This window comes from Daucus carota, chromosome 2 (genome assembly GCF_001625215.2).
Source record: "Daucus carota subsp. sativus chromosome 2, DH1 v3.0, whole genome shotgun sequence".
NCBI classification, from domain to species: Eukaryota; Viridiplantae; Streptophyta; class Magnoliopsida; order Apiales; family Apiaceae; genus Daucus; species Daucus carota.
The window spans coordinates 269,115-290,161 of record NC_030382.2 but is presented as its reverse complement, the minus strand read 5'-3'; the positions used below and the strand labels follow the sequence as shown (position 1 = coordinate 290,161).

At 32.7% G+C, this 21,047-nt stretch overlaps 1 protein-coding gene and 1 long non-coding RNA gene across 2 annotated transcripts; both read left to right on the top strand.

The window, feature by feature from the left end:
* Positions 1–1,989: 1,989 nt before the first annotated feature.
* LOC108203729 (uncharacterized mitochondrial protein AtMg00810-like) lies at positions 1,990–2,460 on the top strand. Its single transcript, XM_017372854.1, has one exon. The coding sequence runs from the start codon at positions 1,990–1,992 to the stop codon at positions 2,458–2,460; it is 471 nt and encodes a 156-aa protein (XP_017228343.1).
* Positions 2,461–6,740: 4,280 nt separating this feature from the next.
* Positions 6,741–8,606, top strand: LOC135150895 (uncharacterized). The gene is made up of 3 exons (XR_010289354.1): positions 6,741–7,039; positions 7,850–8,205; positions 8,289–8,606. It is a non-coding gene; the product is annotated as an uncharacterized LOC135150895 (long non-coding RNA).
* Positions 8,607–21,047: the final 12,441 nt, after the last annotated feature.

Here is a 21,047-nt window from a genome sequence, read left to right as displayed (position 1 = left end):
ACCAGTAACACTTAGTCACATACCACATATATTCACATAATTATCATTTAGAATTTTCAAAACAAAATATGAAAATCAGTTTTGAAAATACAATTATTTATCAATAACACAATAACTCGGGGTTTAAATATAAAACCTTGAAAACTCATTAAACTGGAATAAAATATTAAATCTTATTCCCTTCTTTGAAGAAAATCACTTTCATAATATTAAATAAATTTTAAAAAGTCCGGGTCATTACAATCTACCCTCCTTATAGGGATTCCGTCCTCGGAATCAAAGAAAGAAGGAGGACGAAAAATCTGTAAAATCCATATTAATCCATGAAACAAGTATAATCACATACAACTATTTCACATAATCACATCAATATTCAACTAGAGACAACAATAATATCTAGACAAATAGATTTATAATAATCAAATCTAAATTTAATAATATGGGATATTACACGCCGTGCCGAGACAGCGGCGAGATAGCAAATGAGAATCCTCTTGTTCTTTTCTTGTTGGTTTTGTGAAGCTCTGCTTCGCTTTTCTGATCACCCTGTAAATTCTTTTTACTTTTTTTTTTAAAATAACCAACACGTTATACTTAAAACTTGCATGTATATTTATATAATATTTTATATATATTTAAAATAATAATAATAAATAAAAATTAGTAAATTTATTATTTTTAATAATTATCAAATTTCAAATCTATACTTACTATACAATACTATTAAACCCGAAACATTGAAAGTTTGGTCGGTCGGTTGGTCGGTCGGTACTTGGGCCGAAACATTGAAAGTTTAGTTGGTCGGTTCGTCGGTCGGTACTTGGGCCGAAATATGGGTCTATCTATATAACCAATTATTTATTTTAACTAAAATATATTATCTTTTTAACTAAAAAATCTCAATTGTCTAAAATAACATTGAAAACAATTCACAAAAGAGAAAATGATAGACTATACTAGCTGTAGAGACGATGAAAGTAGGATGTGTGTTTGATTTAACTTTGCAACAACAACTTACACACACAAGGACCATTCTGTTACATGTTCTTGTCTATATAAGACTACAACGGACACATCCTAGCTAACAACTTCTGAACATAGTACTAATAAGCAAAAGACTAACATAACCTCATGAAAGAGACAACTACTCAATAATCTAGATGCTTCTTACCAACATACTGATGGACCCTATATGAGTCCTAATCAGCTGCCACTACTTAGTCTACTCAGCTAATGAAACCCATCACTAAACTTTATTACTCCCCCTCAAGCAGAGTGGTGGTACTTGCTGAGACTCCAAGCTTGCGAAGAAGAAAAATTTGTTGTTTGATTCCCAACGGCTTTGTTAACATGTCTGCCAGCTGCATATGAGATGGAACATGAGATGTGATCACTTCTCCTTCATTGATCTTATCACGAATAAAGTGGCGATCGATCTCTATATGCTTGGTGCACTCATGAAGCACCGGATTGGCTGCAATTGCCAAGGCTGCTTGATTGTCACTTTTAATATATATATATATATATATATATATATATATATATATATATATATATATATATATATATATATATATATATATATATATATATATATTTAGAAGCTAGGGTTTGTGAGTGTAAGTAGTAGTAGCCATTGTAGCCAACCTTCGGTTTTGGATTTATAGCATCCTTCGAGGTATTTAACAATATACAGATATACCTTGGAAAATATTGTGTGTTGGTTTAATATTTTCATATCCTCAGAAATCGACCCAATAAATATCCGGAACACGAAACCTATTACAAAACTGCAATTTGTTTATCTGCAAGATTCGAAAGAATTTTAAATTGTAGTGAGTATCGTATTCAACCGCCCCTTCTACGATACTTTGGACCTAACAGGAATCGATCACACTGGTACTCATATATGTGGATGACCTCCTACTTGTGGGAAATAGCAGATCTGCCATCGACAATTTGAAAAGGGAGCTGTCAAAACATTTTCTCATGAAGGATCTTGGGCCAGTAAACTACTTTCTCGGTTTGGAAATTGATAGAAGTGAAGCTGGGTTCTTTGTATCTCAACGCAAGTATGTTCAAGACATGATCAAGGAGTTTGGAATGTCAAACACAACTCCCCTCAAACTTCTAATGCATGCTCATGTGACCCTGACTCTGGATAAGGGAAATCTCCTGGCAGATCCTAGTATTTATCAAAAACTCTTGGCGAAGCTCATCTATGTGACAATTACAAGGCCTAATCTTTCATTTCCTGTGCACAATTTAGCTCAGTTCATGCAGAAACCAACCAATGTGCACATGCAAGCGGCCAAGAGAATATTAAGGTACCATCTGAACAATCCGAAACATGGAATTCTTCTGGCTTCGTCAAGTGCTGCCCAGCTCACTACTTATTGTGACAGTGACTGGGCAACATGTCCTGTGACTCGAAGGTCGACCTCAGGCTACTGTGTGTGATTGGGTTCATCTCCCATCTTGTGGAAAACGAAGAAACAGTCCCTTGTTGCGAGGTCCACAGCAGAAGCGGAATACCACGCAATGGCACTCACTTGTTGCGAGGTCACTTGGTTAAAATCATTGTTGAAGGACATTAGTTTATTTGTGTGTAGTAGTGTGCAAGGCACAAAACCACTCCACCATAAAGGTGGTGAAGAGTGTGTCCCAAATATGGTCGTGACCAAATTCATATATCCATAGGGACCCATTTATGTGAAAATATCAAAAGAAACTTCCCGGTGAAATTTTCATGAAATTCCCGTGTACTAACCCCTTTGAGAATTCATCAAAAACTCGAACTTCATTATATCTACTACGATTCAGTCCCGACTGCCCCAAATATGGTCGTGACCAAATTCATATATCTATAAGGACCCATTTATGTGAAAATATCCAAAGAAACTTCCCGGTGGAATTTTCATGAAATTCCCGTGTACTAACCCCTTTGAGAATTCGTCAAAAACTCGAACTTCATTATATCTGCTCTGATTCAGTCCCGACTGCCCCAAATATGGTCGTGACCAAATTTATATATCCATAGGGACCTATTTATGTGGAAATATCAAAAGAAACTGCCCAGGGATATTTTCAAGAAATTCCCGGGTACTAACCCCTTTGAGAACTCGTTAAAAACTCGAATTTCATTATATCAGCTACGATTCAGTCTCGACTGCCCCAAATATGGCCGTGACCAAATTCATATATCCATAGGGACCTATTTATGTGGAAATATCAAAAGAAACCGTCCAGGGATATTTTCAAGAAATTCCCGTGTGCTAACCCATTTGAGAATTCGTTAAAAACTCGAACTTCATTATATCTGCTACGATTTAGTCCCAACTGCCCCAAATATGATCATGACCAAATTCATATATCTATAGGGACCCATTTATGTGAAAATATCAAAAGAAACTTCCCGGTGAAATTTTCATGAAATTCCCGTGTACTAACCCCTTTGACAATTTGTTAAAAACTCGAACTTCATTATATCTGCTCCGATTCAGTCCCGACTGCCCCAAATATGGTCGTGACCAAATTCATATATCCATAGGGACCCATTTATGTGGGAATATCAAAAGAAACTGCCCAGGGATATTTTCAAGAAATTCCCGTGTACTAACCCCTTTGAGAATTCGTTAAAAACTCGAACTTCATTATATCTGCTCCGATTCAGTCACGACTGCCCCAAATATGGTCGGACTAAATTCATATGTCCATAGGAACTCATTTATGTGAAAATATCAAAAATACCTGCCCGGTGATATTTTCAAGAAATTCCCGTGTACTAACCCCTTTGAGAATTCATCAAAAACTCGAACTTCATTATATCTGCTACGATTCAGTCCCGACTGCCCCAAATATGATCATGACCAAATTCATATATCTATAGGGACCCATTTATGTGAAAATATCTAAAGAATCTGTCAGGCGATATTTTCAAGAAAATCCCGTGTACTAGCCCCTTTGAGAATTCGTTAAAAACTCGAACTTCATTATATTTGCTCTAATTCAGTCCCGACTGCCCCAAATATGGTCGTGACCAAATTCATATATCCATAGGGACCCATTTATGTGGGAATATCAAAAGAAACTGCCCAGGGATATTTTCAAGAAATTCCCGTGTACTAACCCCTTTGAGAATTCGTCAAAAACTCGAACTTCATTATATCTGCTCCGATTCAGTCCTGACTGCCCCAAATATGGTCGTGACCAAATTCATATATCCATAGGGACCTATTTATGTGGAAATATCAAAAGAAACTGCCCAGGGATATTTTCAAGAAATTCCTGTGTACTAACCCTTTGAGAATTCGTCCAAAACTAGAACTTCATTATATTTGCTACGATTCAGTCCCGACTGCCCCACATATGGCCAGTAATCAAAACAGGACAATAACAAACTCAAACGCACTAAACAAAAGTAGGGGTGTCAAACGGATAAAACGGATACGGATTTGCCCAAATCGGTATCCGGATCCGCCTACTGAAAACCGTATCCGAATCCGGATCCGTATCCACAAATTTTTGAAAAATAATACCCGTATCCGTATCCGCCGGATATTATCCGGATACGGATAATATCCGGATCCGTTTTTTCAAACACCAAAAATGAAATATACATCCTGAGATTCATTAAAACGCATGTTTTGAACCAAAGAATCAAACAAAACTCGATTGTTAAATCAAATCTGCAACCAAAGAATCAAACAAAGCACAAATCATTGCTTCTTAGATTAAGAAACAAGAATCAAAGCAGATCCGGAAAATATATAAATCACGGTGATTTATAAGAACTAGTCGAAGACAGATGCGGAAGACTGATTTGGAAATCAGATCGGAAATCAGATGCGGTGGAGATTCGGACTTTGCTTTTAGGGTTAGAAGAGGGCGCGGCGACATTAGGTTTTGTGATTGTTGGTTTTGGGTCGATTGACTACTGCTACTCTATTGGTTCTATTACTTCTTCACATGCGTCACAGTGACTTACAAATGGATAATTGTATTAAGCCCAATTCATCTTTGGTTTTTTTCACTTTTAAATTTAATGTTTTTATTCTAAAATATTAGTAATTCTTGTTCAAAATTTACATTAATAAAATAAAAAAATATAAATACATAATAAATTTATATAGGTAATATTATATTTATTTATTTTTGAATTCAGGTAATATTATATATATATATATATATATATATATAATATTAATATATATATATATATATATATATATATATATATATTTATTTAAATATTTTCGGATACGGATATGCCTATATCCATATCCGTATCCGCAATCTCCGGATTCGAATACGGATAATATCCGCTTTTTTCCGGATACGGATTATATCCGCATTTTCCCGGATACGGTAACGGATTTTTCGGACGGATATCGGATTTTTCGGATTTTTTTGACAGCCCTAAACAAAAGTTAACATCTAAACGACCACTTATATATACTCAACAGAATTTAATTGTAATCCAAAACACAGCCGCAAGAAACAATTAATCTGCCCAGCCACCATGCATTGAGAAACTCAACCACAACTGGTAAACTTTGCGACTCGAACTATTCTAAACAGATGGACTCGACTTCATCAAAAACAACTAGCAAAAACAATAAACGCAACAGAACTCAGTAAAACAAATACAACAAAACCCATCTATAGACTACTATCTCTACTGGCCATGACTACAGCAAGGAAAACGGCGACTCGGCTACTCAAAGTAAACCAAAACAAAAACGCATTAGTGAAAACTCGACCATAAACGACTCTAAAAACAACTGGTTCAAACAAATCCTAAATAGAACTCAAGGAACGCAGCAGGAAACAGGAACGAACAAAACGAAACCCAGCCTACGACTCAGACAACAATTCGAAACAGACGTAGAAATCCAACAAAACCACGACTCTAAAACTCAGCAACTCGCAAATAGAAAATAAAGAACGCACGGTGACTCGGCGGGACCTAAACAAGGTTACTCGGCTAAATCGAAACAGGGGAAAGAAGGTTTTCTTATAAAAATAAGAAGAGGGCTTAAAAACACTAAACAAAACGAACCGCAGCTTTTAATATAAGTTTATATATATATAAACTAAAAATCATTAAACTTAAAAATCATAAAACTAAAAATCAATTAATTTTGGGAATTTTTAAGATTTAACTTTCACACAAATCATTTTTGTGTAAGAATTTGCTCACTTCCCGTAATTCAAATCTAGAGTTAGAGAGTAATTAACTATCAATAAGGCTCCTTTCAATCCACAAGCAATTTTGAGTTTCATGTGGTTGGAGAAAGATTCGTAGCCTAAGAGTAAAAAGCAAGAACAAAATGACAAATGACAAAGATGAAAATTAAGATTGATACAAAAAGTGATTACAAGATTTAAAGAACTACTACTAGATCTACTACATGAAGGAAAGACTAATCTAATTTGTGTGTTGAGCTAAAAAAATATGCTATAAAGAATCAGGCGGATGTATTTTTATTTTTATTTTGACAGAAGACGGATGTATGTTAATATTTTTGATATATGTATAGTTTTAATATTATAAAAAATTAATATTTAAATAAAATTTGTGACAGTTCTCAAAAAAGCTAAAAAATATTTATTTTTTTCAAAGACATAAGTTATGGGCCATTTGATAACACCTGAATGATAGATATTACGGTCTCATTCAGAATAGGCCTCATTAAGATCATTTGATAGTATTTTATTTGGACTGGACACTAAAAATTTATCTAGACGACATGTAAAAAACTGCTGGACGAGACATCCTCAAATTTCTCGCTCAATCATCTAGCTAGCTACTCAAATCATCGATTCCTAAGGTAACCCGCTGTTATCCTATACAATATTCGCGGGATTTCTAGATATATTGGCGCCTAATCTTATCAAGAATAAACCGAGCCGTGCAAAAGGGCGCTTCTGATTATTAGGTTTTAATTAGCTTCATCCCAGTCTTCTGTCAAAATTCTATCAGGTACCAGATCACGTGTCCCTGCAAATCATAGCCTCCGCCAGCCATTCATCCCCGGTATGCTTCCCTCATCTCTAGTGAAATTTACTTTTTATGTGTGTTGGATATTGAATCATGGATATTTGTTTTGTTCATGGTTTGTAGAGATTTGTGTTTGCAGCCTTGGTTGTGTGTTTGATTAGTAATTCTAAGTTATGGCGATAGCCTAGGTGCAGTGACTTTATGATTTCTTAACATATAACAATTATTGTTGTTTTGGTTGGTGCTACTTGAATTCAGAGCAAGTGATGGTTCTGAGATAGCATTGATGTCATTTGAATTATTTTTTCATGTTATCTCCCAAAATCAGAGACCACAAATTACTATAATTGGTTAAACAGGAGCATAAGTAGCAATATATTATACACCTGCAATAGATATGTGCAAACTAGAGTCCTGGAATTGTGTATAAGTTGGGTTTAGAGTTTTGGCTTTTCTCCGTTGGCCTTGTTATATAGTTGATACTTCTTTAAAGTTCCATGACCTGCTTATATTAAATCTGTGCCTACTCAATATTAGCCAAGACCTCGAGTTTTGTAAATATTATCCATGTTATTTTTCTTGCTGGTTTTCGTAAATCATTACAGTAAAAGTTTGCTTCTCAGTTCCAAACCATATTATTGTAGTCATGCTTTTGTAATATTCTATAACTTGGACACTCTGGTTTTCAGTTACACGGCCTTTTTTATAAGAAAAATCTTATGTTGTTTTGTTTTTTTTATCTGGCACTCAAGTACAAGGGATAATAAGTATATTAAGAACTTATGATGCATATACTTTTTAATTTCCTTGTCTCCGTTTGTGATTGAGAATCTTTTTAATTGATAGACATAGAAAATAGTAGTCAAATCTCAGATCAAACTGTTGAAACCCAAACAAAGAGAAAAGTACTTTGGAGGGGTGATATATTAACTAAAACATATTTGGAAGCATGCATTGAAGAAGTTACAGCTAGTGGTAGGTTGGGCAACAGCCTAAAACCACATTCGTGGTTAAAAGTGGGAGACATACTTAGGAAAACCCACCATTTTGAGGTTGATGCTAGACAAATGAGAAGCCGGTGTGATTACTTAAAATCTCGTTATTTTGCTTGGTGTCAACTCAAATCTAAGACCAAAAATCATTATGATCCGGCAACTAATTCCTTTGACTTCACAGACGAAGAATGGGAACAACATGCGAAGGTACATTCTTTATTAATTCTTATGTAATAGAATTAGTGACCACATCTCTAGTAAATTTGACACTTCGCTTTTGTGATCTACAGGGAAATAAGATCATAGACACTTTAAAAACCACACCTTTGAGTTATCCTGACCTTTGCACCCATCTGTATGATGGAACTGCTGCCGCAGGATTAAGTGGATGGGGACCTAGCTCGAAAAGAAGCAGGGCTATTGATCTTAATGACGACATAGATAATCTTGGTACCGAAGAAGTTCAGTCTAATACTGCAAATCCAAATGCCGAATAAATTCCAAAAAAAAAAAAAGCTTGAACAACATCAAAAACTCTAAGAAGCACATCATTTGAAGATGAGATGAACAGTGCACTAAAACTAATTGTTTAGACCAATATTGGACCATCATTAAAGGAATGTAAAAAAAATACACAACCTTGGATGGGGATCAACAAGTTCCTTGCACCAAATGGCTCTTGGGATATTTTGTTAGAGTGCAAAGTATAGGGAATAGTGCATGCTTCTTGATGCAGATGAAAATGAGCTTTGGATTAAAATGGTGTCAGCTAAACTAGGATTTAATGCATAGCTTTTGTATCCGAATTTTTTTTATTATTTCGCATTGCACCTTGAATTTGAACTATTTTCAGTTGGTTGTGTTTTGAACTTGGTACTTTTCAATTGTAATGCATATTCAGTAGTTCTAATAAATGCCTTCTCTGTTGAATTGATAGAATTTTAATTTTTTTATAATAATATCTTGTACAGGTTATATCACGTATGTTCAGGATCAATTGTCACGTTTAATGATTATGTATTGTTATCTGAGGAAGATTCGTTCAAGTAGTGTGCCAAGAATAAGAGATAACACCTCTTCCTTACCTGGATTTCCTTATACATTAGAGTTGCTGGAAGGTTCCAACACGCAATGTCAAGAAATGATGCGTCTTTCTCGTGTTGCATATATTGAAATTTGTAACCATTTTAAGCAACGTGGCTGGCTTCAAGATAGTTGATACTCAACAGTCGAAGAAAAAATGGCTATATTTCTTCATGTTATAAGTCATAATGATCGCGTCATAAAGGTTAAACGTAGATTCCAACACGCCACTCATATAGTACATAAATATTTTTCTCGAGGTTTTGAATGGAATGATGGAGTTTGAAAAAGAAGTCATTGTTACTGCATCAACAAATCAAAACTCAAATATTTCTCGGAGACAAAGAGAACTATTAAAAAAAAATTCCGGTTAGTATGATCATGTTTTTATTTGTTACTTATATTTTTTTTATTAATACTTGTCATTATATTCATATGATTTTAATATTTGCAATAGGGGACAATTTTTGCACTATATGGTACACTCGTACAAGTAGTTGTTCTAGTTAACCAGCAAGCTCGATACAGAGGAAGAGGCAGAGGTGAATGCTATCAAAATATTTTATGTATTTGTGATTTGAATATGGTATTCACATTCGTATGGGCCGGATGAGAGGGAATAGCACATGATTCAAGAATATTAGATGAATTTGTGCTTAATCCTGACTCTGGCTTCCAGATTCCTCCACCAAGTATATATCTTTTAATATTCGAGTAAATATGATAATAGTTTATATTAAATAAATAAATAATAAATTGTAATACTTTGATATTGCAGATAAATATTATCTTTGTGATGCAGCATATACAAATACATGTGGTTATTTAACAACATACCGTAACATAAGATATTGGCTCGCAGATTTTCATCGTCAACGTGCTTTGAGTAAGGAAGAAAAGCTTAATTACGCTCATGCAAGATTGAGAAATGTCATCGAATGTGCATATGGTGTGTTAAAAGCGAGGTTCCCAATCTTGAAACAAATGGCATCATGATCATTTTCTACGCAGCGAGAAGTTCACAATTTTATTAGAAAAAAGGAACTAGAAGACAAATACTTTGATCAATGCGATAAAAGTAGTGATGGTGAAGAAAATGAGGAAGACATGGAAGGACCAATAAATGAGACACAATGGGGATCTCAAACTACACAATACATGAATAATCTTTTGAGATCATACTGCTTTAGAATTGTAATTTTTTTTTCTTACGTAGTTGTGTTTCAAGACCTTGTCTTTGCAATAGAATTTCAATAATAACGTTGATGTATTAATTTTTTTAATCCTCTATAAATAAGTATATGTTGTTTTTTAATGTTATTTAATCAAAATATAATTTCATATAATATTAATCATTTAACAGGTTATCTATACTATACTATAATAAACATAGATATAATTTGTAGTCCAACTTTGTAGTTATATTTTTTGGTTTGAACATCTCCCTCTAAAACTATAAATCTACAATCAGGGTCGTGCCTGAGGGTGTGCGAGGTGTTCGACGGGACAGGGCCCATAATTTTGAGGGGCACATTGTGTATATCTATGTATTATTTGAAAAAAAAATTATCTTAGCAAAATTAAAAAATGTTATATTAATCTTAATGATAAAGTAATTTATAATTTTTCAAAAATAAAATTAATAAGAAAAATATGTAATAAGAATATTAATCTATTTGATTAGTAATTTAGACTACTAATTTTAATAATTAAATACAATGGTCAACACTAGTTTTCATTTAGACAACTTGTGCATTATATTATTTCTAATAATTCAATTTTTGGATATCTAATTTATTTTAAATTATGTTTTATTTAATGTTTATATATTCAATGAAAAAATTAAATTAGAATTAATTAATCACTTAGTTAAAGTTTTACATCAAAATTTAATAAATTTTACATTTAAATTAGTTTTTGTATGATTATAACTTTTTATAATTATTACATCTTCCTATTTTTGTACTTGTTTTTCTAGTTTTTTAATTTTTTATAATTATGTCAAAATAATAAAAAAAAGATTAATTTTTATTATTTTATATAATTACTACTCCCTCCGTCCCAGCCAATTCTTTACGTTTGGTTTGGGCACGGAGGTTAAGAGATATGTATAAAGTAGTGAAAAAGAGAAAGAAAAGTGGGTGAAGTGGCGGGACCTATCAATTTTTAATGTATAAAAAAGAGATAGTGGAGTAAAAGGGGTTAAATAGCGTTTTGGTCACTCAACTGACCGGAAACTTACAATTGGGTCATTCAACTAAAAAAGCTTTCAGTCACATCATTATACTCTTAAAAATTTCCATTCAGGTCACTGACCGTTACACTCTGTTAAAAATTTGACGAAAAACTGACTAAGTTTTGTGACTTGGCTTCAATAAATCCACCGTAGCATGTACAGTCAGCTAAAGATACATTTTTGTCACTCAACTGACTACTAAAAATAAAACTACACTTCAGTTGAATGTACATGCCACCATGGATTTATTCAAGCCAACTCCGAAAGCTTAGTCAGCTTTTCGTCCAATTTTTAATGGAGTTTAATGACAAGTGACTTGAATGAAAATTTTCAAAAGTAAAATGATGCGTTTGAAAGGTTTTTGAGTTCGGTGACTCAATTGCAAATTTCTTGTCAGTTGAGTGACCAAAATGCCATTTAATCTGGAGTAAAAGTAGTGTGAAAAGGAGTAAAAGTAGTGTGAAAAGGAAAGAAAAGTTGGGAAGTGGTGGGACCCATTGACTATTTTTGGTAAGTTTTGAAATGTAAAGAATTGGATGTGACATCCCAAAAAGGAAACCGTAAAGAACCTGGTGGGACGGAGGGAGTATTATATTTTGTTGTTGGGGCACGTATTTTTAATTTTGCACATGGCACCCAGAATCTCAAGTAAGGTCATGTCTACAATATGTGAATCTATACTATACTACAATAAGCCAACATGACTATAATTTCTAATCCAACTTTTTAGTTATAGTTTTTGGTACTGTCGCTCTAAAACTACAAATCTACAACATGTGGATGTCTATTACTCTTACATTGTTAAATAGTTTTAAATATTAAAAACACTCATAACAATACATTATCATATAATATATTACAAAAAAAAAATATCTTTTTTCATACATATGAAGAGACAAAATATGAAAAATCTGATTTAAAATTAATTGAATAATAATTATCACATATTAATAAAAGAAAAACATTTATAAACAGATAATAAATTGTAAAAGCTAAATTTTCGTAAGAACGTATAATCAATTGGTTAATATAATTTAATTCAAATTCAAATTAATACTAAAATATTAATAAAATAATGCTAAAATTTAAATAATAAATTACGAATTATATATTCGCTCGTGCTTCGCAGGGGTTATAGACTAGTATTAGTAAATTATCATCATACAGATAAATCAGTAGAAACTCAAACAAACAGTACCATTCATTCAGAAACTGAAATCCACTGGCCATCCAAATCATCCAGATTCTCTCTCATTCGAAACCAAAGGTTCAGATTAAACAAATGACCCCTAAGGGTCATTTGTTAAATCTGAACCTTTGGTTCTGAATGAGAGAGAATCAGAGTGCAGGGAAGTCAATAAGAAACATCGCATAAGTCCGCATCTCAAGTGCATATTCTTTCAAGAAACCAAAATTTGTTATTTGTTATTTATTTGTTTCGTATTGGAGGCACGTGGAAGCTATTCCATATTAAACAACGCCTCCATCTTTAACAATTCTAAGTTACTCTACCATCCTCTGGGAACAAACATCCAAGTTCAGCCCCTAGATCATGCTGAGTGGAATGATTACAACTGCAACAAATCAATTTTAAATAAAATTAAAGTGAAGCATAACAAAAAAGGTTATAAATCACCTCCACAAAACCAAGGCAGGAGGATTGTGCTTCTCAACACACAAAACAGAATCAACGAGCAGATAACAATTAACAGCCTTTCTGGCAGAACCAAGATCTAAAGCATATATCTACAAACAATTAACAGGCTGCAAAGTATTGATAACTCAAACAACACTCAGATGTAAAAACAACACGGAGGAAACAAGAATATACTAGTTCATACAATTTAGGTCGAGAAAGAATCATGCCTGATGGAATTATAAGTGACAAGAGACTGGGATGGGAAGAAACTGGTTAGATACCTAAATAACATAGTGATAAAAGTAGGCGCCAAAAACCCTAAAAAACCCGCGAATGATGTATATGGATAGCAGCGGTTATAGTAGGAATCGATGATTTCAGAAATATCTGGACGATTGAGCGAGAGATTTGAGACTCTATCGTCCAGCTGATTTTTAGATGTCGTCCAGCTGATTTTTTGCTGTCTAGTCCAAAGAAATTGCTATCAAATGATCTTAATGGGCCTTCTCTGAATGAGCCCAGAATTTCATTCATTCAGGGGTTATCAAATGACCCCTTAGAGCATCTCCAGGAGACTCTTAAATGATCTCTTAAATTGAAATTTGAGGAGGGAGAAAGAAATTTTTGCTCCAAGAGACTCTTAGTAGCTCTTCATATCACTAAGAGCCTCTTGTTTCTCTCTCCTCTCTCCTCAAAGTTAAGAGTCATTACAATGCTCCTAACTTATGTTTTACAATAAAATATCCATTCCCTCCAATTACATTTGAGTTTGTGTCATATACAAGTCCAAATAAGAATCAAATATTAATTTAACAGCAAGTATAGAGAATATTGTTGGAGTTGAGACTCTTAAATTTGTATTCACTTACTAAGAGTCTAATATTTTAAATTATATTTAAGAGTATGTTAATAGACTATTGGAGATGTTCTTAGCCTGCTGGTTTTAAAATAGTTTTTGGTGAAAGATGTTAAAAAACTATTCTTAAACCTGTGAAGCAGTATTTCACATACGGAGAACATTGGCTTTATAAAATCAGAATCTCCTTTTTGTTGAATATCTTGTGGTTTGAAATTTTCTAGACCCGTTATCGGTCAGCCAAGGCTAGTCACGTAAGGCGTGCCGCGGCCCTCTAAAGTCTGAGGGTCTGTTTGGGAGTGCTGTTAAAAATTGCAGTGTTGTCAGAAAAAGTGCTGGTAAAATAAGTGTTGTTGTAGAAATCAGATAACTGTTTGGTAATTTTTTGATATTTACTTATTTTGAGTTATAATATTAAAAAATTAATGTTTTTGGTGAGGTTATATAATGAAATCTATAACAGCATTCTGCAAAAGCTAAAAAGCAGCTTTTTCCAAAAGCATGGGAGGACCTGCTTTTTCTAACAGCAGCTTTTCAGCTAAAAACTGCTGTTCAGAAAAGCTGCTAGCAGATTTACCAAACAGTTTTTCACCTGCTTTTCAGCAAAAAGCTGTTGTTGCTGTCAGCAACAGCAACCCCAAACAGTACCTGAATCAGTATTTAGGTACGGTTTGACGCTATTGTTACATGTTCGCGCGGTGGTTTTTTTCAATTAAATTTATTTAAATTATAATAACCAAATTGAGAATTAATATTATAATATTTGTAATTTTGGTTCTATGCATTTAATATTAATTAGTTTTGAATTAAGAGAATTTTATTTTTAAAACAAAATGTTTAGAATATATAGGTAAAAACATCATATGCAGAAGAAAGTTAAACTATTCGTTAATGGAAAATAATCTCTTAGTTTAATATAAATTATGTATATAAGTTATCTAAATATTAATATTATGAGTTAAAATTATTAACAAATTGTTAATTTCTTATAAATTAAAATTGACTATTCATGTATAATTATTATATAAAGACTCCTTGGCATGACTTAGCGGTCATACCTCGGCTTTCAAATATGTATATTTTCAATATTATTATGATTTAATTTTAATAAATATAATAATTGATTTAAATATAATGAAATGATATATGAAAGTCATATATTTAATTAATTCATTAATTATAATAATAACATTAAGTGCCTAGATATTTATATCTAAATTTATTTATGCATCAGAATTTTATTAAAATTTTATTTTAGACTTTATCCTTTCCAAACTTTGATTTTATTTATGCTTTTTCCCCATGGGCACATGCATCATAATAAAATCATAGAAATAAATTATTAGTCGCAATTAGGATAATGTCATCTTGAAAGAAAAATGTATAAAACTCCACTTTCATTTTTGCCCAACTGCCAATAATATAAATCTGTTTTAAATACAACAATATGCAACCAAATATTGCACATATAAGTTCAAAATATAGGGATCATCTAGCGCAAGGTCACATAATCATGCAGTTAATCAATATATTTATATAAAGGAGAAGCGAGGGGCGTGTGGGTGGCGCCTCTCACATCGCTCCGTTCTATTTTTTAGTTTCGGATATATTAGAAGCAAGTTTCAGAATCTGATTTAGTTTCGTATTATTTATGTAATATGGTAGCTTGGAAGTTTTAATCTGATTTTAATTCAGATTATTTAGTTATGGGAAATTTTCTGGAATTTTCGGATGAAAATATCAAAAATTAGAACTACTTTTTTTAGTTTCAGATAAATTAGAAGCAAGTTTCATAATCTGATTTTGTTTCAGATTATTTATGGAATTAGTAGCTTGGAAGTTTTAATCTGATTTTGTTTCAAATTATTTAATTATGGGAAAGAGTAGCACACAAGTCTCTCTGCACTTATAAATACCCCTATATGTTGTTGTAGGGTTTTGGATCATCTAAACACTAACCTCCTCTCTTTCAATACCACAACCCCTACCTCTCTCTGGTGATAGTTATCTTCCTCGATTTCTAACTTGGTGGTGCCGTTCTTCTGCAACGATAAGTGACGGCTGTTTATACAGTATTAAAAAAATAAAGGTTGTTGCAAACAAAGGTAGTTATAAACCGCTATCTGGGAGTCGACAAATCCAAACACGGGAGAATAATATAGTCTTGACATGATATTGATCGATGATATCAATAAATTAACTATCAGTGATGTATGTTTGTTGGTTATTCTCTTATAATATTTGTTTTGTTTATCGGACATGTTTATTGTTGTTACTTTTTATATGATTTATTTTGTATACAGGAAAATATTATTCATGCATTTTAGCCCGCTATATAGGAAAATCATCAATATACTTATATAAAAGAGAAGCGAGGGGCGTGTAGGTGGCGCCTCTCACATCGCTCCGTTCTATTTTTCTAATTTTCTGAAATTTTTGGATGAAAAATATCAAAAATTGCTCCATTCAAGTAACTTTCAAGTGAATTGTTTATATAGTATAAAAAATAAAAGTTGTTAGAAGTAAGGGTAGTTATAGACCGCTATCTCACGAATTTAAGTTGGATGTTTTTGTGCACAATCAATCCAAAAAAATTGGAGGAATGTTACAATGTAAGAACATGATTACTTCAAAAAAAACAAAAAAAATTAAGATTCGTCTTTTTTTAAATTGTTAATTACGTGTAGAAATTTATTTCATTTTTTCACCATAAATTATAGTCAAATTTTGCAATTTTATATATTAGTATTGGTATTACATCAAAATTTTTATAATATAAAATTTATTTTATCCAACAAATATTAATTTTGAATCATTAATATACTTTTTATAGACAGCCACAAAATTATTGCATTCTACAAATATTAATATTGAATTATTAACATAATTTTTATAGGTCGTCGCAACGCGCGGCTCAACTAGTTCATCATAAGACTCAATTTTTTAGCTTCCCGAGAAGTGAGGCTGGCAAAATCATGCACGCAGATAATTCTTGTTTAAAGACTCGAGAAGAGTCAACAGGCTCGAAAATAGATATGTGGTTCACATCACAGCAACGCTCAGCAGGTTGACGTTGTAATGTGGCCTGAAATATTAAAGGATTTATCAAATTAAATTACAGTTGCTATGCTGACTTAGAATAAAGTACTCCCTCCGTCCCACCAGATTCTTTATAGTTTCCTTATTTGGCCGTCCCACCCATTTCTTTACATCACAAAACTTTCCTAAAATAGTTAATGGGTCCCACCACTTTCCCACTTTTCCTTCCTTTTCACACTACTTTTACTCCACTAACTCTCTTTTATATATTAAAAATCAGTGGGTCCCACCACTTCACCCACTTTTCCTTCTCTTTTCCACTACTTTATATATATTTCTTAACCTCCGTGCCCAAACCCAATGTAAAGAATTGGGTGGGACGGAGGGAGTAAGTGAACTTAAACAAATTAAACAAAATCAAAATACACATACACCGTTTCTTATGTTGAATTCTTACGTTGCACAAAATCAAAATAACTAAGTCAAGAAGTAAAATATCACCAAACATTTAAAATTTTACAAAATTAATATTATGTGAATACCTCGTAAGAAATGAAATGAATCGATCACATACATATTCTGTAATAAATTGATCTGCAAACATCCAACATAATTGTAAAATATGACTAATTAAAAGACTAAACACTTAAAAAATCCAAAAACTCTATCAGGACTATATCAAACACGTGGCAAGCGCCTCTCAAATCTTGAATATCAGCCAGTGGCGGAACTAGAAATTCATGTAAGGAGGACCGACATATAAATAATATATTATTATAATGATCTAACTTTCATTTTGCATGAAAATTTATACTATTAATTAATCCACCTGTTTATATTTGAGTTTGTTTTTATGTTTTACTATGTGAATATAGTAGTGAGCCTGGGTCAGTTTTAATGGACCAATGAGTTTGGCTATACTTCTTAATATTTAAGGGGGCATCAAACAACTATCCACAAAATAGACCTATAAAAAATTTGGTTAAGCAGGGTCAGCGGACCCTCCGGTCACATGGCTGCTTCCGCCCCTGATATCAACTAATATTCACATATATATTCAGAAAAATTATCATATAAATATAAATATATATACCTTAAAATCATTTCATGATATTAACAACTTGAATCATATCATCATAGTGTGTAACTCAGTTTTCAAATAAAACAATAAAGCTGAAGAGAACTTTAATCAGACACCTTATATTCATTTATTTCTTTTGCGAGTAGATCCTCTTATGCTTGATTTCCGGCCACAAATCTGAAAAAATTAACATTGAGAATTCGTTAGTTTTATTTGGAAAAATGAAAAGATGTATCAGTTTTGAACTTTTGGTGAGACTTGAGAGAAAAGGGAGAGGAATATCAAATTTCAAATTTTGAACTGAAGTATGTGAGCGTGTGTATCAGTTTGGTATAATAGGTATGCTTATCTAGGTTTCAAATTCAAAGCGTGCAGAACACAAAAGTATGTAGATATGAGTAGAAGACAACTGTTATACTGTACTAAATGAGTACTCCCTCCGTCCCACCAGGTACTTTACAGTTTCCTTTTTGGGATGTCCAATCCAATTCTTTACATTTCAAAACTTACCAAAAATAGTCGATGGGTCCCACCACTATCCAACTTTTCTTCCCTTTTCACACTACTTTTACTTCCTTTTCACACTACTTTTACTCCACTATCTCCCTTTTATACATTAAAAAATAATGGGTCCCACCACTTCACCCACTTTTCTTTCTCTTTTTCACTACTTTATACATATTTTTTAACTTCCGTGCCCAAACCAAACGTAAAGAATTGGCTGGGACGGAGGGAGTATTTAAGTTGTCTAAGCACGGGTGTCACACTGTAGCTTTGACAACAACAAAGAAGCCGTATATTTCAGAAAAGGACAGTGACATACGGTGTAAATACGGCTGCTTTTAGGAGGACACACTTGTAATTAGCCGTGGTAAAATCCTTCAGGCTTTATAATTTAAAGGGATAACAGGTTTTTTTCTGAAAACTGGATGAAAATTTGTTTAGATCTGTTTGGGGTGTTTTTACAAATTATTGTGCTGTCAGGAAAAGTGCTCGTAAAAAAAGTGGTGCTTTTGCAAAAACTGAAAAGCAACTTTTTTCAAAAACATTTGAGAACATGCTTTTTCTAAAAGTATCTTTCAATTAAAAACTATTGTTCATGAAAACTGCTTTTAGATTTACCAAATAGTTTAATAATAGTACCTTCGTAAATTGAAAAACTGTTGTTATAGACAACAATTTTAATAACAGTATATTTACTGAAATGTGGGTAAAAAATTGTTTAGTAAATTGAAAAATAGTTGTTCCAAACAGCTTTTTAATTGGAAAAGCTGTTTTTAGAAAAAATAAGTCATACTACACTTTACACTTTTGAAAAAGCTGCTTTTCAATTTTTCTAGAAAGTTATAGTTTTCACTAGCTTATTCTCTGCCGTCCAAAATCGTGGGTTCGACCCTGGTTCATCCCGACATTTCTGAGAACAGATTCTCACTTGTAAAGTTATAAACCATACTTGCCAAAAAAAATACATTAATTTTTTATATTATAATTACAAATAAGAACATATCAAGAAAATTACCAAACAGTTTTCTTATTTCTAAAACAACATTTTTTTTACATGCATTTTTTCTGACATCACAACTATTTATTTCTATAATAATATATTTTTACGGGTATTTTTTCTAGCATCACGATATTCCTAACACACTCCAGGATGGACCCTTAGAGCAGCAGCAATGGAGGGTCACTTGCGTATCGGGGCGCGCAAACTGTCTTGGTTGTATATAAATGACCCTGGACAACCTTGAATGCATAATAAAGAAGTGGCCCGGTGCCTCTTCGCCATCCCTGGCCACTTTGATTTCTTTAATTTTTTATTAATAAATTGTTCACTTAAGTTTGTCTAAATAACTGCATTGTAGGACCCATAAAATTTAAAAGAATTTTATTAACAGAGGTGAAATGGGCTCAGCATTGGAGGCATGAAACTAGGGATGACAGTTTTACCCGACCCGATGGATACCCGACCCGTACCGACCCGATTGGGTCTACCCGAACCCGATTTTTTTGGATCTGGATCCGGATTTGGATCTTATTTTTAGACCCGAAAGAGTCTGGATCTGGATCTGGATCTCAGGTATTCCGAACCGAGACCCGACCCGAAACCCGAAACCCGATTAAAACCCGATCCGAACCCGAGACCCGATACAAAATATTATATATATATATATATATATATATATATATATATTATGTGTTTAATGTAAAGTATATATATTAAAATATTTTGAATTATTAGGTATGAATATTAACATTTTACTTAATTTTTTATGCTCAATACATAATTTATATTTATTTCATCAATATTTTTCTCAGTTATTGTGCATTAAAAAATCTAAATATAATAAAATATAAATGATAAGTTAAATGATTGTATACAATTAAGTTAACATGTTTCACGTGTTTATTGTATTAGACGAAACTTGTAAAACCCTTTTTTATGTTCTTAAATTTAAAAAAAAAAAATCAATCATCACATTTTTTATAGCTATATAATTTTTATTTTTTATTTATTTTTATTTTTTAAATACCCGAATGAGACCCGAACCCGAACCGAAACCCGAAAAAACCCGACGGATCGGATCCGGATCTTCATTTTCCAGACCTGGACCCGAACCCGAACCGACCCGAAATATAATGGATCGGGTCTGGATCTTAAGAAACCCGACCCGACCCGACCCGTTGCCATCCCTACATGAAACCATTTCATTTCACATGACCTCATTTGCTTACGTGGCTTTACCGTGGGGTCAGAAAATAAAGAAAGTAACCCCAAGCATCTTAATTCCGCTGTTGTACATGTACGAGAGTGCATTAGAAAATTACAATTTGATATGATAGATAGGATAGGCTACGATCACATAGTTTAGACGTGACAGATAAAAAAAACGCCGAGATTTAACGATTAGGCAAGAATTAGATTATGCCACGATGTCAATCTTCTCTCTTAAAAATATATTCATTTTCGGGTAGATCATTTATAACATATAAACAAAAAAATATTTAATTGTTTTAAAAAGTATTGATTTTAATTTTCTCTGGGTATTGAAATTGTCTATATGAAAGTTTTAAAACAAAAAATTATAATTTTATATTAATATAGATATGGAAAAAC